This window comes from Protopterus annectens, chromosome 12.part0 (genome assembly GCF_019279795.1).
Source record: "Protopterus annectens isolate FY-2018-M chromosome 12.part0, PAN1.0, whole genome shotgun sequence".
Classification (NCBI taxonomy): domain Eukaryota; kingdom Metazoa; phylum Chordata; order Ceratodontiformes; family Protopteridae; genus Protopterus; species Protopterus annectens.
The window spans coordinates 1,287,596,788-1,287,622,397 of NC_056746.1; the positions used below are offsets into that span (position 1 = coordinate 1,287,596,788).

Genomic DNA, 25,610 nt, shown 5'->3' on the forward strand with positions numbered 1-25,610 from the left:
CCATCGATTAGAACGACAGGTTGATTCATAAACAAGCACACACATGTTTATTTATATGTGCCTTTGTGTGTGTGTGTGTGTGTGTGTGTGTGTGTGTGTGTGTGTGTGTGTGTGTGTGTGTGTGTGTGTGTGTGTGTGTGTGTGTGTTTGTCTATACACACACACACACACACACATATATATATATATATATATATATATATATATATATATATATATATATACAGAGAGACAGAGAGCAGAGAGACAGGGAGAATGAGAAACAGAGAGAGGTTTACTGTGGTAATGTTAAAACACATAATCTTGAAAATCAAAATCTCACAATCATAATATTGAAAGACCACAGCGCTGAAGACCACAATATAGAACCCCTAGACTTGGCCTTCTGCAGGACTCATGATAGCACTTGTTCCTGCATCCGCTCTGGTAGGGAAATTTGATATTCTAGATTTTTAGTCCTTCTGGTCTTCAGCATTTCAGTCATTCAATATTATGGTCTTGGGATTTTGATTTTCACGATTTTGAGTTTCAGCTTTATTTCTTATGTGTGTTTGATTAATTAGATGGTCCAAATGGGCTGTGCAAGCCCCCTTTTCAGTTGAGATCCAGTGAGAAATACTCTACAAAATTACATATTCTAACAGTAAAAGAAAAAAAACTGTAGACAATGCAGACAAATATAATACAACATGACACAATTAGTGTGTTAGCATGATTGTTTTCAAGAGAAGGGAGAAAGAATAGTTCCAAAGCAGTGTAAAATACTTTGTGTAATGAAAAGGATGAATAAAAAGAGGGTTAACATGAGCATGGAAAATATTACAACCAGGAAGAGATAGGAGAGGGAGGAGGTATTATTAAATGGAAAATGTTGAAGTAGTTTGTAGAGATTGACTTAGTTCAGAGTTGGAAGAGAGAGAGAAAGACTGAAGAATTCTGGGATAACAAAGGGCAGATAGCCTAATTACATGGAAAGAGTGAAGTGAAAGGAAACAATATTTGGATTTAATATATGAATATTTTAGAACGTGACATAATGATGAGTCTAGCCAGATGAGTTGGGACAACATTAAAACTAGGAATTAAATGGGGACTTCTTTAGTTTGATTTTGAAGAAGATGGGGAGGATATTATCATAACATTAGCAAGTAGGAAGTTCCACAACTTAGCTACATAGGTGGAATTTAGGGGAATCACCAAAGATATGATTTTTTTTGAGCTGAAGTAGATTTGTGTCTGATCAGCAAAGGGCATTCTGGGAGTGTACCATTGCTGGAGTAGAGTGAGAGTGGGGCATTTGTCTGGAAAGATTATTCTATGTGCCGCACATAGCTGCACATAGCTGACGTTCTTTTGCAAATTCAAACCAGTTTAGTTTTTGGAGTGGTAGACAGTGATAAGTTGGGTATTTTAGCAGCAAATTTGGCAATTTTGTTATTAGCACTATTCTAGTTTTTAGGTTGATTTAAGTTAATGTCTGCTAAGGATCGGTGGGACACAGAGTAGACTTGACAGGGGACAGGATGTAGCAGCTGTTCTGTGCGATTGCTTGGTAAGAAAGTTAGAAGCTCGGTAGAGGAGACCTAATTTATAGTAAATGTTTCTCACCAAGCATTGAATATGTTTGTCAAAGTTAAACTGATCCTCTAGGATTACCTTTAGTAATTTGATATGTGAAACTATTTGTAGCTGTACATTTTGAGAGGAAAGGAGAGGACTGTACAGCTGGAGATTTTGTCTGAATAGGATCTAGCAGTGAAGAGCATTATTTTAATTATATAGTGGTTTAGGAGTAACTGTGAGTGAGATAGTTTATATACACGTGAATGATTCTTGAGTGATGGTTTGTAATGAGTGTAGGGGGGATACTGGGCATTTAAGAGTAGCATCATCTCCATGCTGAATTAATGTTGCATGAGCTGAAGCAGGTACAAGGCTATTAATGAAAAGATTAAATAATACAGGTGCAAGAACAGAACTTGTGGTACGCCAGTAGGTACTGGCAATTATGCAGAAAAGGATGATATATTGTGAAATATATATATGTGCATGTGTGTGAGTTTGTGTGTGTGTGTGTTGTGTGAGAGTGTGTGTGTGTGTGTGTGTGTGTGTGTGTGTGTGTGTGTGTGTGTGTGTGTGTGTGTGTATGTGTGTCCTCACATATATGCATGTATACCCTCCATACACTACGTTATCAAATGAGAAGCCAGGAAATTGAAAAAAAGTATGTATGTATAATGTATATATGTGTGTGTATTATAGATATATATATATATATATATATATATATATATATATATATATATATATATACATATACACACACACACACACACACACACACACACACACATACACACACACACAGATAGACATATGATTTAAATAAATACCTTCTCATATACTGACACCAGCAGGGCAGGCAGCTGTTTACCCCCTTTTTTCTCTTTTTACAGTTTTGAAATAAAAACACTATAATTTTAGAAAAAAAAGAAAATACAGTGACAATCACAGAGCCCCATAGATCAGTGTTCTGCTCAGGATGAGACATTCTACCTTTTTCTTTTTATTGTTGAGCGCAAATATTGTATCTGTGGGGCCATTGTTCTTTCACTCCTTGGAAACCAGAGGCATACTCAAACTTGCTCCATTGATCTTTGTTTGACCAGATAAGTATTCATTTTTTGTAAATAAGAAATCATTTTTCACTGAAGACATAATCCAATGTGTATGGAGGTCTTCTGCTGTCAAAATAAGTTTATCATGGGCCACTTTTGTTCTGACAATGTCTTCTACATGGTGTTATATCAAAGAAATTATTATACCCTGAGGTTGGTTTAGAACTTGAAACTTCTGAACAGTGGTCTGTTATTTATCACTGCTGGCAGAGCTGCTTTAAAATATTGTGTAGGGTATTCTGACTGGGTGAACTGGCTTGCTGCAACATGTGTAAGGATCCTGGACCCAGTCGCTGAGCATAAAGAAACAGATCTCTTGCAAATACTGGTTCAATCTGAAAAATGAAACAAATGAATAAATAAATAAATGCAGCCCTCTACAAGGAAAGGACTATATCTCAAAGACTAATATTCTGATTTCTAGCTTTAAACACTTTTCTGCATTTTGGCTAATATCAAGAATGTAATATGCTTAACTGTCAAGATAGACTACAGTGATACAAGTCACACTGCTTTTACAAATGCAACCTCAACTTATCTGTAAGAGAAAAGATAATAGCTAAACAATTTGAAAATTTTCACACCTAAAACTGTTGCAATTATGTTTACCAAAACAGAGCTGTCAAGAACCATGCAGAATGCAGTGTTGTATCACATAAATATGAATAAAAGGTGACATGCTTCTCATATTTCTGTTTCATTATCAAGACCTCTAAAAGGTACTCCATTGTAAACCATGTCAATCACGATTTGTAACAAATACTCCATTTTGTGTTAGTTACTAAACATAACTCCGTAGTCTTAACTTTATTTTGTTTTAATTTATTTATTTTTTATTTCAAAGTCTGGTAATTTGTTTTCAAAGGGAATTTTACAGAACCAGACTTGAACATTTCCTCACAGACCCACTGGTGTGGTTGGGTGTGTAATGATACAAAAATCATTTCAGATTGCTAATACTGAATGTGATGCCCTAGATATAAGGATTTGTAATGCTTGTATGGCATAAGAAAAAGATATTTCGCATAGTGTAATCAGCCAGTCAGTAGAGATCATGAGTAGGGTAGAACTATCAGCAGTTCATTCAAAATTTAAATAAATTGAAAGTCCATCTACCTGTCCATTGCTATCAAGTCAGGTCTGACCTCTATATCAACCCCATAAACAGACATCAACATTCACAATGTAAACTGCTGGACCTTTCTAATATATCACACACGTACCACTCACATACCTATGGAAAATTTAGTGTTGTCAATCCCCTAGAACATGACTTTTAGATGGGGAAGAAACCAGATTACTAGGAGAAAAGCCACACAAACACAATGAGTGTATGCAGATCTACAAGAACCAAAAACAGAGAACTTCATGCTGTGAGGTGACAATGAATTGAAAGTAGAACTGATAGAAATGTATGACTCATTTAGTTACTTTCTGGCATTATGCAAATTAACGGAATGCTTTAGAACTGTATCTTTTGACTCTGCAACTCAGTTTTTATACAGTGTTTTCTTAACTTACAAGCAGTACAGAGTTAATGTTAACACATGTAAAATCAGTTCAGTTCTGTGGCATATGAGATAAAGCCCAGATTATGACCAAAACAGTCCAGGTTTGAACACAGATCTTGATCATGGAGAAGACAATGGTGGAAGACAAAAGAAATGTCAAGACAATACCCAATTACATCCCTTATCGGGGAAGGTGAAGAGCTACGGTGAGGCAGATTTTAGGACAAACAATGTTTCCTACATTTCCTCTAATAGCTACATAAAATATTTATTTTATATTTCAAATAATTTAATATGACAAAACAATCCAAATTCTATAAGCATGGCCTTTTGTTGGGCAACAAAGACCAGTCATTTGCCTTGGTTGCAGGTGTGGTTTCTTCTGCAAAATTATGTGAGCCCATAAAAATGTTTCACTTTGAACATCTAAAAAGATTGCAACTCTAAAATTATCCCTGACAAAAAAATGAAGGAGAAGTCAGAATGTTAACAGACTTGGACAACTCACTTACTGAACAGTAACATATTCAAAGCATTAAAACCTCAGCAAGGGCTATAAAACGCTACTACAAAGACGTTTGTATATAACTCAGAAACTCTACTACTAGTGAAACGATTCAAAATAGAGGTGCAAGTAAACAATAAAAAACAATAAAAATCAGCATTCAGTTTTCATGTACTATATGACAAAGGATCTTATTTCATGACTTAGCCTTCTGCAAGTTCACTAGAAGAATTGCAAATAACACACTATGAAAAGTAACACGTCAGAGTGAGAGAATAAATAACTTATTAAAATATTACAGATACAATGGCAAAGGAAGACGAAAAAATATTCAGTGAAAATGCACAAATACCATTTCATGGATGACAAAGTCAAGCAAAGACTGGAAAAGCTACAGCAAATGAACATTATTAAATAAACAGTGGGACCAACACCATTAATTTCACATCAAAGCCAAATAATCCAAATTAAATTAAAATATTCATAGAAATGAAAATGGCAAACAGGGCCGTCCAAAGGAAAAACAAAAGTAGTATCACCCTGATGATGTTAGTAGTGAGGGGGAAGGTTACTTACTTTGTATCATACTAGATGTCAGTCAGGGTACTGCCAGCTGGATTTACATTCAGAGAGTAGAAGTATTATGACAGTTTCAACTCTCACAGCATTCATAAGATATAATATGATAATCAATGGGATAAGATCAGCATCTCACAAAGAAAAAAACACAGGTGGGAAAGCAGTAAACACACCAACTCGAACAAAAAAACACTTCCAAGCCAATAACTAGTCCCCGCCACTCATGAAGGTGTATAAATGGTTACCACCACTCAAGGCAATGTTTTCGCCACACTTTATTAAATAAAATCCACATCAATCCATGACAAAAAGGTCAAGCGCTTTCGTCAAATAGACTTCCTCAGAATAATGTATAATTAAAATCACATTGCTTTTATACCCTTGGAATTAATCAATCAACCAATTAAAAAGCCATTTAAGGCTGCAGGGGCAACAATACAAGTGACTTGTATATATGTGCACATTTGAATACTTTTAAATACATTTAAATAATCACTAAGTAAAATATAAGGAATGTAAATATGTAAAACTTAATAGTACAGAGTTAAAATCAGCAAGTGTTTAAAACTTTAAAATGTATACCTATTATTTGTTATTTTATTCTATTAGCTCTGTATCTGAGCTCAGGTTTAATACTAATGGCATCGTTGATGCCCGGAAGTTCACAAGCATTGACCATAAGTTGCCACCTAGTTTCTGCCCTAAGCAACTTGTTGGTCCAATCCCCCCCTCTAAAATCCTTACTCACTATTTCCAAAATACCAAACTTGAAACCATGAGTGGGATTGTTTTTAATATGTTCGTATAAAGCATTTCTCTCATCCATTTTTGTAACACTATAACAGTGTTCATAAATTCTACGATTCAGCCTCCTTTCTGTTTTTCCAATGTAAAAACATTGGCAAACCATACAAAGGGCTAAATAAACTAAACCTGTTGTAGTGCAGGAACCAGAAATCAAGTTTACCTCAATCCTAAAAGGGCCCAATCTCACCTTGGGAGTCTCCAAAATGTATTTACATTGTTCACAGGCCACACATTTGTGGGTACCCTCCTTTCTTTTCCTTCCTTGATGACCATATTCCAGGATGTTCTTTACATTTTTGTTAACTTTGTAAGTGAATAAAGGTTTAGCACCCAATACCCCTAATACTTCCTCATTCCCCTTAAACATGGCCCAATTATTCTTAATCTTTTTTACTTCTTCAGATGTTTCCCCATAAGTGAGGACCATAGCCTGAGTAAAGTCTTTTGTTTCTTTGCGTACCCACAAATGTGAGGCCTGTGAACAATGTAAATACATTTTGGAGACCCCCAAGGTGAGATTGGGCCCTTTTAGGATTGAGGTAAACTTGATTTCTGGTTCCTGCACTACAACAGGTTTAGTTTATTTAGCCCTTTGTATGGTTTGCCAATGTTTTTACATTGGAAAAACAGAAAGGAGGGTGAATCGTAGAATTTATGAACACTGTTATAGTGTTACAAAAATGGATGAGAGAAATGCTTTATACAAACATATTAAAAACAATCCCACTCATGGTTTCAAGTTTGGTATTTTGGAAATAGTGAGTAAGGATTTTAGAGGGGGGGATTGGACCAACAAGTTGCTTAGGGCAGAAACTAGGTGGCAACTTATGGTCAATGCTTGTGAACTTCTGGGCATCAACGATGCCATTAGTATTAAACCTGAGCTCAGATACAGAGCTAATAGAATAAAATAACAAATAATAGGTATACATTTTAAAGTTTTAAACACTTGCTGATTTTAACCCTTTGTACTATTAAGTTTTACATATTTACATTCCTTATATTTTACTTAGTGATTATTTAAATGTATTTAAAAGTATTCAAATGTGCACATATATAAAAGTCACTTGTATTGTTGCCCCTGCAGCCTTAAATGGCTTATTAATTGGTTGATTGATTAATTCCAAGGGTATAAAAGCAATGTGATTTTAATTATACATTGTTCTGAGGAAGTCTATCTGATGAAAGCGCTTGACCTTTTTGTCATGGATTGATGTGGATTTTATTTAATAAAGTGTGGCGAAAACATTGCCTTGAGTGGTGGTAACCATTTATACACCTTCGTGAGTGGCGGGGACTAGTTATTGGCTTGGAAGTGTTTTTTGTTCGAATAAGATCAGCATCTGAAACACCTTAATATACACACAATAGGGCACAAAATGTGAACAACTGTAGTGACGATAGTGAACTTGGGAAGAACTCAAATGAGCAAAATTACCCCAAAAACTACCCCTCAGACTATACAAACAGAAATGGCAATGTGACAAATCACCTCTTTTAATGTCTGAATGCATTCAGGCACAGCCCCAAAATGAGATGGGTTGATGTGAACCTGAATTGTCTTCAGTTCAAGTTTTATCTTGACCTCACAGGTTTCTCACCCAGAAAATTCAGGGCCTTCAACACATGACCTACATGGACAGACTAAAGGCCCTGTCACTGTCCTCTGTATCTTATAGGCTGTTGAGCGGTGACTTGTGCCTGGCCTACAGAGCAGTCTTGGATCCTCCCCTAATGGAAATGTTGCACATCTGCAAATCAAATGGGACAAGATTCACTTGCTCTAGGAATCTTAACCTAGCCTGTGACATTAACAGGACATGTTGGACAGACAGAGATGTCTCCCAGAGATTGCCACTCCTCTAGAACAAACTTGCAATTCACTTAAAACAGAGCTCCTCAATGACTCTATTTAAGTATAACTTAGATAACTGGATGGGAGACCGTAAATTTACCCAGGGGGTGTTACCTATGTCACTCCTGGATAAGGGCATTTGGTGTTGATCATAGACTTGCGCTGCAAATACAGAACATAGAACTTGGTCAATAAAGGAGCAAGTGTATAACATGGCTAGGCTTATAAAGGCCCAAGGGTCAGTAGCCTAGCAACAACCTATGAATATTAAACTCTTTCAAGTCATTGTCCATGCTGGCTAAAAAAAGTACAGTTTTTGGTTTAGTATTTTGAGTATACATATATTAGCACTGCCATACATACATTAAAATATTCATACAAACGTAAGGTAATTGATTACAATAAACTTGTACAAACTGTATTATCTAGCCGTGGTTCACTTTGTAACACACCTCGCAGCAAATGTTCCTTTTTGTTAAAACATAACTGACTGTGCTACATTCTGGGAAAGGTACTATGTACATCTCACACATTCATCCTAATGGGAAAACATGAGGATTACTCACACGTGCCATGATCAGCTTCCGGGTCTTTGGTGTGTTGGGATCAGGATACTCTTCTCCAAAACACAGGTCAATTTCATATCGAGGCTTTGGTCCCCCATGGTTCATGAATGTTTGGAGTTCTGTAAATCATAAAAATATATAGAATACTTAAAAAAAAATTCTTCTGACCCACATATTCCTTAAAGACATGTAGTAGATGGATTACAGACACTAAATTGACCATAGATGTGAGTGTGTGCATGTCTGTGATGTGGAAGAACAACCACACCAGGAATTGCCACCTGACAGAGTAAACATTGACTCTGGATGATTGTTACTGTTGATGTGACACCCTGACACCATATAAAATGGGAACAAGGGGTTGTGAATGGATGGATACTTTACAAAAGCAATGTTCACAAACCAAAATATGTTTGTTTTTATGTAGAACTTAATTAAGGTAGGATGGTGTGCACATGGAGCACTTAAAAAAGCTGTGTTATCATTTAGCTAACAATTATAACACATACAGATTGTTACCATATCAATAGATGCATTCTTACCATAGCATCTGACCTTCATGCAGCAGCCTCAATGATGAGTCCTCTGTTTGGGTTTATCGTCTAAACTCTGGAGTTTTCCACACTTAGGAGCAGCTGTGTACCCATGACCAATGGCCTTGTCTGAACACTGGTACTCTCCATCCAACAATTTGCATATTTGGCACTAACAAGCACCAGCCCACAAATTATAAACAATGAATACCTGTCATCCCACTGTTAATAAGAAATACATAAATATATGCTTACCCAATACACAGGGAAATCTAGAAGCAAAGGCCAGGTGGAGTGACTGCCCACTTGTATTGTGACACAAAGAGGGTTCTTTTGATCCACCCAGAAGAGTGCTCTTTGAAGATCAACAAATGTAGCAAGAATGTATCTGTTATGCCTAAAATAAAGGGTCTTCATTGACAAGTCCTGTGCTTTGGTTGAATCCCAAAGAGTAGGACAATATGGTAAAAGGGGAAACAAAATCACAGCAGGACCAGCAAAGAGGCTGATTACTGGAAAATGTCAAAGTGAAAGGCTCACCACCAAGACTGCTGACCACTAAGTTTGCCAGGTAAAGGAGCTAGACTTAGTAAGTATGACACACTTCAACAGCAGCAGGAGGCATAACAAACTAGGCTAGTAGTGAAACACCAAATGGTAGAAATAACAATCCCCTCCTCCAACAACCAGTAAGTGTATCAGAAACTTCTAGCTTCAACAGTGCTGTAAGATGAACTACAGACTGCCCAACCTGAGACAGTTACTCCTGGGAGGGGGGGGGGGGTGTCCTCCCAGGTGGCCACATCATCCTTGTGAGTGATGTGTACCATTAGATCCCTTGGCTCCTGCCCTTCACAAACAACTTGGAAGGGTACAGACTGCCTTGTTTAGAACCCACGGAACGTCCTCCGTGGATGTTACTCTAAAATATTAGAGGGTTAATTGTGTATACAGAGGAGTATAGGAATGGATGAATTAACAGATTGTGCATAACCCAGTGCAGCTGTTTGGTAAAAGTAAAAATAAATTAATGGAAATCTTTGGTTTATGGTACAAGAAGTTCATAATAAAACACAGTCAGCACATTATGAGTGAAACTAGCAAGTCAACTGACAGCACCTTTTACAAACTGAAAGCTAATCTTTATCCAGATATATTCAGTGGCCAGATTAAGGACACTGTATACAAACTGCACAAAATAAGGGAATGTATCAAGTTTGTGCAATGGATGAGGAAGAAATATGTTGGAGTGAGTTGGATAAAGTGGTGATGACTGTACCCAAGGGTGAGAGAGGGATGATTGGAGCAGATTTCAATGGGCATGTTGGTGAAGGGAACAGAGGAGATGAGGAAGTGATGGGTAGGTATGGTGTTAAAGGAATGCAGAAGGTCAGATGGTAGTGGATTTTGCAAAAAGGATGGACATGGCTGTGGTGAATATGTATTTTAACAAGAGGGAGGAGCATAGGGTGACATACAAGAGTGGAGGAAGATGCACACAGGTGGATTATATCTTATGTAGAAAGGCCAGTCTGAAAGAGATTGAAGACTGTAAAGTGGTGACAGGGGAAAGTGTAGTTAGGCAGCATAGGATAGTGGTTTGTAGGATGACGTTGGTTATCAAGAAGAGGAGGAGGAGTGTGAGGGCAGCACCAAGGATCAAATGGTGGAAATTGAAAAAGAGTAATTGTGAGGTGGAGTTCAGGGATGAGTTAAAACAGGCACTGGGTGGCAGTGAAGAGTTACCAAATAGCTGGGTAACTACAGCAGAGCTAGTAAGGGAGACGGCTAGAAAGGTGCTTGGTATGACATCTGGACAGAGGAAGGACGACAAGGAGACATGGTGGTGGAATGAGGAAGTACAGGAGAGTATACAGAGAAAGAGGCTGGCAAAGAAGAAGTGGGAATGTCAGAGAGATGAAGGAAGTAGACAAGAGTATAAGGAGATGAGGTGCATGACAAAGAGAGAGGTGGCAAAGGCTAAGAATAAGGCATATGAAGAGTTGTATGAAAGGTTGGACACTAAGGAGGGAGAAAAGGATCTGTACCGATTGGCTAGACAGAGGGACAAAGCTAGGAAAGATGCGCAGCAGGTAAGGGTGATAAAGGATAATGAGGGAAATGTACTCACAAGCGAGGAGAGTGTGTTGAGGAGATGGAAAGAGTACTTTGAGGGGTTGATGAATGAAGAGAATGAGAGGGAGAGAAGGTTGGATGATGTGCAGATAGTGAATCATGAAGTACAATGGATTAGCAAGGAGGAAGTAAGGACAGCTATGAAGAGGATGAAGAATGGAAAGGCTGTTGGTCCAGATGACATACCTGTGGAAGCATGGAGATGTTTAGGTGAAATGGCAGAGGAGTTTCTAACCAGATTGTTTAATGAAATCTTGGAAAGTGAGAGGATGCCTGAGGAATGGAGAAAAAGTGTTTTGTTACCGATTATTAAGAATAGGGGTGATGTGCAGAGCTGTAGTAACTGCAGAGGGATTAAATTGATCAGTCACAGCATGAAGTTATGGGAAACAGTAGTGGAAGCTAGCTAAAAGAAGGGATGTGATGATTAGTGATCAGCAGTATGGTTTCATGCTGGGAAAGAGCACTACAGATGCGATCTTTGCTCTGAGAGTGTTGATGGAGAAGTACAGAGAAGGTCAGAAGGAGTTGCATTGTGTTTTTGTAGACTTTGAGAAAGCATATGACAGGGTGCCTAGAGAGGAGTTGTGGTATTGTATGAGGAAGTCGGGAGTGTCAGAGAAGTATGTAAGAGTGGTAGAGGATATGTACAAGGGTAGTGTGACAGCGGTGAGGTCTGCGGTGGGAGTGACGGATGCGTTTAAGGTGGAGGTGGGATTACATCTAGGATCACCTCTGAGCCCTTTCTTATTTGCAATGGTGATGGACAGGTTGACAGATGAGATCAGGCAGGAGTCCCTGTGGACTATGATGTTTGCAGATGACATTGTGATCTGTAGTGAGAGTAGGGAACAGGTGGAAGAGACCCTGGAGAGATGGAGATATGCTCTAGAGAGAAGAGGAATGAAGGTCAGCAGGACTAAGACAGAATATACGTGTGTGAATGAGAGGGAGGATAGAGGAATGGTGAGGATGCAAGGAGTAGAGGTGACAAAGGTGGATGAGTTTAAATACTTGGGATCAATAGTTCAGAGTAATGGTGAGTGTGGAAGAGAGGTGAAGAAGAGAGTACAGGCAGGATGGAGTGGGTGGAGAAGAGTGTCAGCAGTGATTTGTGACAGACGAGTACCAGTAAGAGTGAAAGGGAAGGTCTACAAGAGGGTAGTGAGACCAGCTATGTTATATGGGTTGGAGACAGTGGCATTGACAAAAAGGCAGGAGTTTGAGCTGGATGTGGCAGAGTTAAAGATGTTAAGATTTGCACTGGGTGTGACGAGGGTGGACAGGATTATGAATAAGTATATTAGAGGGTCAGCCCAGGTTGGAAGGTTTGGAGACAAAGCCAGAGAGGCAAGATTACGTTGGTTTGGACATGTGCTGAGGAGGGATGCAGAGTACATTGGGAAAAAGATACTAAGGATGAAGCTACCAGGTAACAGGAAAAGAGGAAGGCCTAAGATAAGGTTTATGGATGTGGTGAGAAAGGACATGCAGGTGGCTGGTGTGACAGAGCAAGAAGCAGAGGACAGGAAGAAATGGAAACAGAGGATCCACTGTGGCAACCCCTAACAGGAACAGCCGAAAGAAGATGATGATGATGATGATGATCAAATATAGCAAAAATCCTATACTGAAAGAAAATGTTGAAATCCCAAAAAGGGTAAGTCAGTCTAGAACTATGTACAAGCAGAGTGAGCCAAAGTCAGCATCTAATGCATCTTTTCACCTTAGGCCTCCACTGAAAATGGGTTCTGTGCCAAGTTGGACTCTCCCAGTAAACAAATGTAAAATGATAAAATAAATATATTTTTTCAGAGCATGAAGAACATGAGGGTTATTAGCCTAAGGGCCAACAGTGGCAGATTTACATTTACAACCAGTTCTAACACAGTAGTTGTGCCTCAAAACTAATTTCAGTTTTTTTTGTGACCAGTGCTGCAGTCTACTTTGTTTTTGAATGTTCAGTTTTACAAGTTCTTCAAACTCAGCATGGCTTTATGGTTTCAACTGCTAAGGGGCAAACAAACAAGAATTTTAAAAGAAAAAGTGGGGACAGCTTCTCTTTAGAAAAAAAAAAAAACTAGCAGCTAATATTGGCCAGGATTCAGGAATGTATAACCCACACTACAATCCCGTTTGTAGCAGGACTACTCAGTGCATTAAGCTACAGGGAGTCAGAAACCAATGTTATACCTTAGTAGTAAGAAGGTTCTGGTCTGTAATGCTACACCTGTTCACTGGTGAAGGTCATATGCAAATGCTGCAGTCTTGGGACATTGTTAATGCTAATTAACTATATAGGCTTGCCTGGAACTTTTAGCCAAAATCAGAATAGTATGGCAGAGTGATACAACAAAGTCTGTCTCACAGTTTTGGGGAGAAAAGGAAAAAAAAAACGTATACCATCTTTTGATAGTATACACCATTCTTTCCTATGGCAAGAACTTGGCTGTTAGCAGCATTGCAGGTAGGTATTTTGAAGCTGTGTGTGCGTGTGTGTGTGTGTGTGTGTGTGTGTGTGTGTGTGTGTGTGTGTGTGTGTGTGTGTGTGTGTGTGTGTGTGTGTGTGTGTGTGTGTGTGTGTGTGTGTGTGTGTGTGTGTGTGTGTGTGTGTGTGTGTGTGTGTGTGTGTGTGTGTGTTTGTGTGGGAATGTGTGCAGGTGTAAGTGTGTGTGTGTGTGTGTGTGTGTGTGTGTGTGTGTGTGTGTGTGCTCACGTGTCTAGGGCCATGATTGTAGCTGTCTGTATGCATATACACTAATGCACAACAAACCTAAATAAAGTTTACAGGATTTCCAATTGACTTTGTGAGTTTAAAGAATCCCAAGACACTTGAGAAATATGGGAGCTACAGACCATGTAAAGAAAACAACTAATCTAGAACACTTGAGAAATTCAAGTGGACATATATAGGAGCTACAGACCATGTAAAGAAAACAACGAATCTAGAAAACAAGCCAAAGAAAAGAATTGCCCTTTGTGATGCAGTAGTGTTAATAGATGAAGTCATCAAAATTAAAATGGTGTAAGCACTTAATTTTATAACTGAAATCAATGAAGAGCTATTGAAGGAATAGTAGTTTTATTACATGGAAATCAATTTATTATCCCTTATCTGGACCTCGCCAAGGCCTTTGACACCATCCCCCACTCTGGAACCATAGATAAACTTACTAAGCTGGGCATTAATCCCTACATCACTCGAGTTGCCAACTGGCTTACTGACAGAACCCACACTATAAAAGTAGCAGACTCAAAATCCTGCTCCAGACAAGTGACAAGCGGAGTACCTCAGGGTTCAGTCCTGGGACCTCTCTTGTTTGGCATCTACTTCTCTGAAGTACAGGCCACCACTAAGGGACTCTGGCATAGCCATTACTGAATCCCCAAATGATGTGGATATTCTACAAAAGGGCCTTACAGAAACAGAAGCTTGGTGCCATAGTCATGGGCCCAAGCTCAATGCCAAGAAATGTGTAGTTATCCCCTTTGGGAAAAAACATGTACCCATGAATTACCACATTGGTGGCAGTACACTAAACACCGAAAGTGTGATAAGAGACTTAGGGACACAGGTAGACAGTGGTCTCACCTTCGATAACCACATCGCCACAACAGTCAGGAAATCCTTCTATGTGGCACACCTCATTACTAAGGGCTTTTCATCCAGAAAAAAGGAGGTCATTGTCCCACTGTACTCATCCCTCATTAAAGCCATTAGTGATACAATGCCCCGTTTGTTATGTACCTCTCAAGACATCTGTAACAACTGGAAAGGCCCCAGAAATACCTCACTAAAAGAATTAAAGGCCTAAAGCAGATGCCCTATGCTGACAATCTAAAACAACTCCAGCTATACCCTTGTCGCATATCATCTACTCAGAGGCATCATCTTCTTAACATGCAAGGCCATGTCAGACCCAGAGCTGTTGGACATGCTACACTTAAAGAAATCCCAATCCCCCAAAGCCACATGCTCCAGGAATCTAAACCTTGTCATCACAATGAACAAAATATGCTGGAGGGATAGGTTCCTGACCCAGAGACTCCCCAGACTCTGGAATAGACTGCCCATACATGTCAAGCAGAGCGCCTCTTTGGCCCTCTTCAAAAGGAACCTTGTCGATTGGATGAGAGATTGGAAATTCACCCTGGGGATCATGTCAGTTGCCTGCTAGACAGGGGTCCAGGGTAGTAAATATTGTGGGAAGAAATAGCCAGAGAATTGTTATGGCTAGGCTTTTATAGGCCCTAGGGCCAATAGCCTAGTACCAACTATTACCTTATATATTTGAACTTCATTAAATATAGCTATGTTAATCCTGTATTTAAGCCAAACATACCTGGCCAAGGTTGGTTCTATGAGCTGACTGAATTTTATATTCAGAATCATGTATATGTTGCTGCTGAAGACACTCCTTTATTCTTACAAATTTATAATATTTGTTGCAAAATGGAAAGTTGAACTAATGTGCATAGTATGAAACTTTAGATTTCTTCCTAGTCACATCTGATGTACAACTGTTACACACAGTTAACACAATTATTCTGTATTACCCAAGAGCAGATAAACACACATCACTAGTAAGGTAGCAAAATAAGCCTTTGAATGAATTTATCAATGCCATTTGTTCACTGTCAGATATCATTAAATATCAACATGTTTAAGTAGAAAGGAAATATTTGAAGCAGGAAATGAGTGCAGAAATCGATGCTGTGATATTGCTACTACACCAATTTTTCATTTGAGTTAGTGGGACTAGAAATACAGTTTAATAATACAGATCAGATTTATATACATAGGCTATTAGAAAGTTATTTTAGTGATGGTATATTTTTGTGGGATGCCTTTTTAGTTTTTCTATATAATACATTTTTTTTCAAATTTATAACGAAAAGTAACAATAAGTACTTCTCATCTACAAACAAGTACACAAATCACAGCCAGTAAAGTACCTAGCAAGGGAATCCAACATATTTTGCTAAATATTCCATGGCATTTTCAGGCCCCCTAATACAATATGCGATGTACTATGTTCTTACTTTATTATCAGTATATTGTCCTGTGTACATCCGAATGATGATTTGTAGTTTGTCCCCCACGTGCCACTTGAAAATGGACCCTGAGCTCAAGGGACTATCTACTTAACAGACAAAAATAAAACCAGGAAAAATATACATTTCAGAAATTCATATTTTAAAACCAAAAGTAAGTTAGACTTTATACTGGAAGAATGCCGGAAGAATGCCGGAAGAATGCAAAGTTCTTGTAATCGTGGCTGCACAGGTAAAAACCTCACTCTCCAAAGCCAAGAACACAGCTTCCATGAACTATCTAAAAATTCATAATATGCCTCGTCAAGCTGTTTCAGAAAACACACATCATTTGTATTGTCTACTGATTCTAGTAAATTGTGCCATAACAATACTTTTAAATACATGTGGCGCATGCATGCTAGAACCATGTAAATATCTCCCTGCATCAACCTCTTTTTTATATACACTTGTGTTTATTACACCATCAGCAAAAGTTATACTAACATCTAAAAAATTTATCAGACTACTAGAATATTCCATCTTAAATTTCAAAAAACTAGTTATATTATTTAAATAATTTAAATATTCATACAATTCAGACATTGACCCTTTCCAAATCAAGAAACAATCATCCACAAATCTTTGATAAAAGCATACATTAGAATTTAAAAAGTTACTACCATCATAGACAGAATTTTTCCCACTGGTATAGTACCAGATTTGCATAAGTGTTCGCTACTGGAGTACCCATAGCCACACCAGAAAGTTGTAGATATAACTGCTTATTAAACAAAAAAAAACATTATTTGACAATACTACATCCAAAAGGGAACAAATATTCTCAATACGTCTACCTGTAAATGATGGCAAAGAAACCAAAAAGTCACGGATAGAATTAATACCATAATCATTAGGAATGACAGTAAACAATGAAGTAATGTCTAATGTAACAAACAATAAATTATTCTCATTGACACTTAATTTATCCCAATTCATATACCAACACTTAAGTTTCAAAATGAAGTCAGTTGTATCCTTCAACACAGTTTCACAACCAGATAAAAAAAGATGTAATTGCTTCTGCAAATACACAGAAATGGGTTCTGTTATCCACCCCTTGCCCAAAACTATTGTGCACAAAGGTGGATCAATCCGAGATTTATGAATCTTCAGTATACTATATAACTGAGGTATAATAGGGCATGTTACTGTAAAATAATAGAATAAATCCAAGTCTATATCTCCAGATAGTTGTAGGTCATAAATATACATATTAATATTACCAATATATTTTTTAACCTCCATTTGTGATATGACTTTAAATGCTGTAGTATCCAACAATAATCTAGCCACTGAGGAGAAATAATTAGCTTTATCCATAATTACAGTTACACCCCCCTTGTCTGCCTGATTAATTACTATACTAGAATTATTTTGTAAATCTTTCAGGGCTACAGATTCATTATAAGATAAATTAAATTCTTCCTAGGAACATCAGAATATAACCGTCTTAACTCTCTTTCGCACAAGTCATGAAATGCAATAATGACAGGTAAATTCATGGGAATAAAAGTACTACGTCTTTTACAACTCAATTGTAAAGAAACAGAATTTTTAAATAATAATTTTAAACTCACATTCCTAAGGAACAGTTTTAAATCTATCAATGCTGACACAATATTGTCACTCACAGTGGGTATAAACACTAGTCCTTTCTGTAGAAGTTTAAAATGTATAGTCTCAAGTACTGGAGATGAAAGATTCAAACAACTTGCCTCTATCTTCGGACTAATTTCATTTGTTTTGCTGGACTACTACTTTTTCCTTTTGCTGAATACGATGCTTGTCTCGTAGTAGTTCTCCCTCTTGAAACAGAGCGCTCTTGCACTTTTTCAACTTCATTTAACTGAAATGGTTTCTGGAAGAAGGTGAGTGTGGATTGATATTCTAGTAGTCTGATAATTTTTTTAGATGTTAGTATAACTTTTGCTGATGTTGTAATAAACACAAGTGTATATAAAAAAGAGGTTGATGCAGGGAGATATTTACATGGTTCTAGCATGCATGCTCCACATGTATTTAAAAGTATTGTTATGGCACAATTTACTAGAATCAGTAGACTTAATACAAATGATGTGTGTTTTCTGAAACAGCTTGATGAGGCATATTATGAATTTTTAGATAGTGGGTATAACCCTAATATCTTGACTGAAATCAAGACCAAGACAATAAAGAATAGGTTAACCTCTTGTAAACCGATATTTTCGTCTACTGATGATTATATGGCTAATAACCAACAAATTAACATCAAGGAAGAGAAACTTAGATATGTGACTTCTTATAATACTAAAACAATATTTGCTAGAAATATTATTAGTAAATATTGGACTGTTTTGATGGCATCCAATGAAGTAAGAACTATTTTGGATGATAGACCTAATTTTGCTTATAAAAACATGATAACACTAAAGAGCATGCTATGCTATAAAGATTTTAGAAATGAACATGATGGTCGATGTACCTTTAGAAAAAATGGTACATTTAGATGCGGAAATTGTACTTGTTGCGGTGATATTTTCCATAATACTTCTGATGTTAGTACTTTTATGCATCCTGTTACACATAGATTATATACTTTTGATGTATCGGCAACATGTAACACCATTAATGTGATATATTTGGCAACTTGTACTGCTTGTTCATCATTTTATATTGGAAAAACTACTAGGAAATTAAAGAAACGAATAATAGAGCATAAGTCTGTGATCAGAAGGGCATGTGAAAACAATGTGTTATTTAAACATATTGATGAATATGGTTGTAGTCATAAGTTTTATTTTAGAGTGATTGATACTGTTTTTTCATTGATTAGGGGAGGTGATATGGGAAATTTATTAGAAGTTAAAAGAGTTTGAATGGATTGTCAGACTTTCAGCAGATAGTACACCAGGTTTAAATTCTGCTCTTTCTTTAAAACCTATATTAGTTCATATACAGCATACAAAGATAAAATAATGTGTGTGTATATATAGTTTTTAAATATTAACAATGTGAATTTCTTTTTTATATATGTATGTGGATTCTTATTTGTTTTAATAGTTTTGTATATTGCATTGCTTTAATTTGTTCACATGATGGTGGGCTGCATGTCATGCAATTTTATGACTCCTATTTAAAATGCATTTTAATTGAACCTGTATTAAGCATTGAGAAAGGGTTTTTACCTGAAAGCTTTGTGTGTTGATATAAAGGTTTTTTTCTGCTCAGCATTGGTGGTTTTATTGGACTTACTGACAGAACCCACACTATGAAAGTAGCAGACTCCAAATCAGACTTCAGACCAGTGACAAGAGGAGTACCAGAGGGTTCAGTCCTGGGTCCTCTCCTGTTTGGTATTTACTTCTCTGAAGTACAGGCTAACACAGAAGATCTTTGGCTAACTAAATTTGCAGATGTCTGCAAACTAGGAGCCATGATCAAAACTCCTAATGATGTGGACATCCTACAAAAGGGCCTCACTGAGACAGATGCATGGTGTCAAAGCCATGGCCTCAAGCTCAATGCCAAAAAGGGCATTGTCATCCCCTTTGGTAAAAACTCTGTACCAATGAACTACCACATAGGGGGTAGTCTACTTAACACTGAAAGTGTGATGAGACCTTGGGACACAGGTGGACAGTAGTCTCTCCTTTGATAATCACATCGCTACAGTGGTCAGGAAATCCTTCTATGTGGCACACCTCATCACAAAAGGTTTCTCATCCAGAAAAAAAGAGGTCATTGTTCCCCTCTACTCATCACTCATTAGACCCATTATAGAGTACAATGCCCCTTTTGTTAAGTACCTCACAAGACATCTACAACAACTGGAAAGGCAGCAGAAATACCTCATAAAGAGGATTACTGGCCTCAAACAGATGCCCTACGCAGACCGACTCAAAAAACTCTACCTTTACTCCATCGCATATTGCCTACTCAAAGACGATCTCTGCCTAACATACAAAGCTATGTCAAACCCAGAGCTGTTGGACATGCTCCACTTAAAGAAATCTCAATCCCTCCGAGCTACACGCTCTAGGGACCTAAACCTTGTCATCACAATAAACAGAACATGCTGGAGGGATAGATTCCTGTCCCAGAGACTTCCCATACTCTGGAACAGACTACTTAACTATGTCAAACAGAGCTCCTCATTAGCACTCTTCAAGAAAAATCTTGATGATTGGATGGGTAATAAGAAATTCACCCTGGGGATCACTTCTGTGGTTTTACTTGACAGGGGCACAGGAAAATAATTTTCTTGGGTGGGAAAGCCAGGGTACCTTTTTGGCTAGGCTTGTATAGGCCCCAGGGCCAATAGCCTAGTACCTACCTATGAACCTATGAACAAGCACATTCAGACTTATTTATGCATTTACACACACAGAGTTCACAATGGTTTGCTTGAAATACAACACCAGCATTAACTTGTAAAGTATACAAGAAAAAGTGGACTATTAGTAACAGGTTATTTTTTTTCAGAGAAAAACCTATTGAAAATGTAACATTTAAAAAGCAACTTGTACTGTCATCAAATCCAGAGGTATTTTGAGAGCCAGTGACAAGCCCAATTTTTCACTTAGAAAGTAAAATTTGAATCAAAGTTTTCTGAAATATAATGTCCCATGAGTAGATGCAGTAATTAATAGAATATGCATGTTCAAATGTCTTAACTCCTTAGCACATGAAATGATAAAGACACCTTTTTGTTTAATCAAACCTATGTGAAGAATAAATTTGTGCCGCAACTGATCGTAATATAGAATTTGTATACAGCTCTGTTAGGTGTCCGTACTTCACTGGATCAAGCTGGCATCCTTCCTTCTTCCCACCTCACATCTTTCCTGGCCAGCTCCTTGACTGTTTATGCTACCAGTGAACTCCCAGTTTTCAGGCTTGCAATTAGGGCTTTATTACTTTTTGCTAAAGAACTATCTAGTTTAAATCGATTCTCCAATCATGAAGTCTCAAGTATCTTGTTTATTAAGTCATATTGAAATAGGAAGCTCTCCTACATATTTTACTGTAAAAGATTATATTTTATTTCATTTTTCTGTGAACAGCTGTATTACATTGATGAACGTAATAGAATCCTTTTAGTAACCTGTTCAAAAGTTAAGTGGTATGTACTTGAGGATGTACAAAATTGTATTTTGTACTCTTGTAAATAAATAAATATGATTCTATTGAAAAACAATAGCTGCTGGGAGGATAAAGTGCCCAAGGTGAAACTCAAGCGAAAATTATAAAACCAAGCTCCAAAGATAACACCATGGCTTCTGGTAGCAAAATTATTCTATTATTCTAAGTAGTGATCTTAGCCATAAGTTTAAATTCTTAGTGTTAGAATTAATAAGGAAAAACCTTAGGTTAGGGAATATGAGGAACTTAAAGGAGCAAGCAGAGATGAGGTGGATCATTAGATTGCAAGCTAACAGAGGTTTTGGATTAAATGACAAAGTTTCACTTAACCCAGTTTTAGCTGCTAGATCTTTCATACATTAAATGTATTTTGTTGAAAAAGTTTGTGATACTTTATGTTTTAAAGTCAAACTTTTATTAGTATTACTTGATAGACATAATATGTATTTTATCATTTTCTATGTAGTCTATAACAGTTTCTTTAGTTAATGTAATATGACTTTAAATTGATTGGCGTAATTAAGTAATTAATGTCTTTTAAAAAGGGCTGAACTGTTTTACTTGGCTATTGTGTGATGAAGCCTTCAGTGGAAGAACGTAAAAGCGCTAACTTTACTAAATAATTTTGCTACCAGAAGCCGTGGTGTCATCTTTGGAGCTTGGATTTACAAATATTATTCTATTACCTACTTATTTTTAGCTGAAAGCCGTGGTGGTACAGCGGTAGCGTTGTTGCCTCACAGCAAGAGGTTCTCCTGTTCGATTCTCGGCTGGAGTGTCTTCTGTGTGGAGTCTGCCTCCAAAAGACATGCGTGAATAGGCAAGCCTTCACTGAAGGTTGGGCGCCGGGCTGGCAATTCGGCAGCATAAAAATCGACTGCCAATCATTAGCGGACTGGAGTTCCGCTGTGGCGACCCCTAACCGGGAAACGCAGAAAAGACAAACAACCTACTTATTTTTAGCTGTATTCATCTCTACTTCACCATCACATCAATTAAAAATTGATGATTCCTCTTTGTCAATGTTCTACAAAAGATCAGTATAGCAGCATTTAGAAATAATATGCAAACTACAGAAACATCATTTTCTTTTGAGCCTGATTCAGAGGATGAGGGGCCACTGAAACAGTCAGGACACCCTGCCCTAAGTCACACAATTAAACCAAACAATGTTTTAATACATGGTGGAATAAAACAGTGTTTTAATATAGGGTAACTTACAGGTAATGCTGAAGCTAAATGTCACCATACAAAAGTACAGTTGTGTACACTTACCATACATGTAGATGTTAGAGTGTATTCACTGTTGCAGTCATCACATTTGGGTTATCTGCCTGCAGGTAGCCCTCAGCTGGACTGAATACCAGAGTCTTGGGATTTCTGAGTCGGATGCTGTCACTTCTTCCATGATGTCAGGGTCTAAAACATGCAGCCGACACCATTACATCAGTTTTTCTTGCCCCAGATGTCAGGTGCCCCCAAAATAGGAAGCGATTACATGGTGTGGAATACTCCCAGCAAAAAGCAAATGCACATAGTATAAGATATGCCAAACCAAAAGGGATAGGTGAAAGCAAAGACAATCAGGAGGCTGGAGGGAGGGTAACCAGGACTGCAACAGTGAATACACTTGAACATCTACATTTATGGTAAGTATACACAACTGCACTATGTTCTTCGTGTTTCACTGTTGCAGTCATCACATTTGGGTTGATTCCCAAAGCTAAGGAAGGGTGGAGGTAGATTAAGAAGCATTAGGACTGGCAATCAGGCCCTGTAAGACTGCTGTGGCAAATCCAGCTCTGGATTTAGAAAAGATAGGCAAGTGGTAATGCTTGGTGAAAGTGTGTACAGAGCTCCAGGTTGCAGCTTCCAGAATGTCCCTGGTAGGGACTCCTCTGAGAAATGCAATAGAGGTAGATGTAGCCCTAGTGGAATGTGTTCTTATCCCTTGTGGGGTAGGTTTTCCATGGTGTTTGTAGCAGAAATGGATGCAGTGAGCTATCCATTTACATATGGTTTGCTTTGAAATGGCCTTCCCCTCTGCCCCTGCAGCAAAGCTGACTAGCAGCTGGTGAGATTTTCTGATAGGCTTAGTCCTGTCCAAACAGAATCTAAGCTGTCTGTGCACAGCTGGAGAATGCAGTATCCTTTCCCCTTTATTTTGAGGATTAGGGGAAAAAAGTAGACAAATGAATGGACTGGTTTAAAACCACACTAGACACCACCTTGGGCATAAAAGATGGGTTAGTCCTGAGGGAAACCCTGTCCTCATGGAAGATAATGAAGGGTTCTACTGCCATAAGGGCCTGCAGTTCAGACACTCTTCTTGCTGAAGTGATGGCTAGAGGTAAAGCTGTTTTCCTTAAGAGGAATTTCAACTCTGCTGTAGCAGCCGGTTCAAAGGGGGGAAGTGTAAGTTTTTCCAGTACAAAGTTAAGGTCCCAGGCTGGAGTGGGAGCTCTCCTGGGGGGGGGGGGGTTTAAATTTTTGGCCCCTCTAAGGAACTGTTTTACCAGAGGATGAGAGAAGAGGGTGGCTTAGTATTATAATGAGCTCAGATATCAGAGGCATGAATCTTAACTGAAGAAAAGGATAGGCCCTTGTGGAGCATTTCTGTTAAGTAATCTAGTATATGAGGTAAGCTGGGCACAGTTCTGCCCATCCCTTGAGACTGGCTCCAGGAACAGTATCTTTTCCACTTTTCTGAATAGGATTTCTAGTACTAGGCCTCCTTGCCTCAAGAATGACTTCCAGCACCTGCTTACTGAGGTTTGCTAGAGGTGAGTTCAGGGGATTAGCCAGGCTGCAAGGTTCAGGGACTGAAGCTGAGGGTGCAGAATTTGGCCCCCCCTGCTGGGATAGCAGGCTAAGGGTCTGAGGCAGGTGCCATGGTTGTACCACTGTCAGACTGCGCAAAAGAGGATAGCAGTGCTGGTGTGGCCAGTCTGGTGCAATAAGGATTGTCCTTGGCTTGTCCTGTTTGATCTTTAGTAGAACCTTCGAGAGGAGAGGCAGAGGGGAAAGTCATAGACTGAGAGGCTTTCCTAGGAAAAGGACAGGGCATCCACCTTCCAAGCTTGGCTGTGGGGAGTTCTGGTGCAGTATTTGTTCAACTGATAGTTCTGAGGAGAAGCAAACAGGTCCACCTCTGGTGTCCCCCATCTGTTCCCCAAAAGCTTGAATATTTTGGGTTCCAGTTATCTTTTGCATGGGTCCTTGAGATTTCTGCTTAAGTCATCTGCCAGTAAATTTAGTTTGCCTGGCAGGAATTGAGCTTGTAGGTGCACTTAGTTGCTCAAGGCTCTGTTCCACAGAGCCATGGCTAGTCTGCAAAGTGGGTAGGAATGTGTTCCCCCCTGCTTGTTCATGTACCACATAACTGTGGTGTTGTCTGTCTTTACCAATAGTTGTCCTGGAAGAATAAGGCCTTTGAAGACTGTCAGAGCATTCTGTACAGCCAACATTTCTTTTTGATTGATATGCAGGTACATCTGTTTTGGGTTCCATTTTCCCTGAATGCACTGCCCTGCCATGTGAGCCCCCCATGCATAGTCTGATGCATCTGTTGTTAGGGTTTATGCGGCAGGGGGTAGAGTGAAAGGGAGTCCCTTATTGTAGTTGCAGACCTCTGCCCACCAAAGGAACTCTGCCCTTAGACACGGAATGATAGGAATTATTGTTTGCAGGTCCTGAGAATGTTGACACCAAAGACTTTTTAGATACCATTGAAGTTTCCTCATATGCAGTCCTGCATATGGAATTAACAGAATGCAAGAGGCCATGAATCCCACAACTTGTAGTATTTTCCTTGGAAATAGCTGGGTTTTTGCGGCCAGTAGATTGAAGTAAACTGTCAAATAAATTTGTTTCTCTGGAGTGAGGAATGCCATCTGGGAAGTTGTATTCAAGCTTGCTCCCAGGAATACAATCTGTTGGCAGGGTACTAGGTATGATTTATTTTCATTGATGGTGTACCCCAATGAAGTTAGAAGTCTTTTTACAAATGCCAGGTGCTGTATAGCAAGTCCTGACTTTCTGTCTGAATCAGGTAATCATCCAAGTATGGGTAAATCTGAATATTTCTCTGCCTGCAAAAAGCAATGGCTGGAGATAGGCACTTTGTGAATACTCTTGGAGCAGTAGATAAGCCAAAGGGAAGTGCAGAGAACTGATAGTGCATACAGCCTGCCCTGAAGCGAAGGTATGTCCTGCAAGATTC

The 25,610-nt window shown here is 38.4% G+C and overlaps 1 protein-coding gene across 1 annotated transcript in view; it reads right to left on the reverse strand.

Annotated features, from left to right (window-relative positions):
• Window positions 1-2,364: 2,364 nt before the first annotated feature.
• The window catches only part of LOC122817140 (interferon regulatory factor 4-like), a 444,053-nt gene continuing 420,807 nt past the window's right edge, over window positions 2,365-25,610 (reverse strand). The window contains exons 8-9 of the mRNA XM_044090337.1: window positions 8,502-8,620; window positions 2,365-3,013 (exon numbers count right to left, since the gene is read on the reverse strand). Of these exons, the coding sequence (XP_043946272.1) occupies window positions 2,876-3,013; window positions 8,502-8,620 (257 nt within the window). The 3' untranslated portion in view covers window positions 2,365-2,875. The remainder of the gene's footprint in view (window positions 3,014-8,501; window positions 8,621-25,610) is intronic.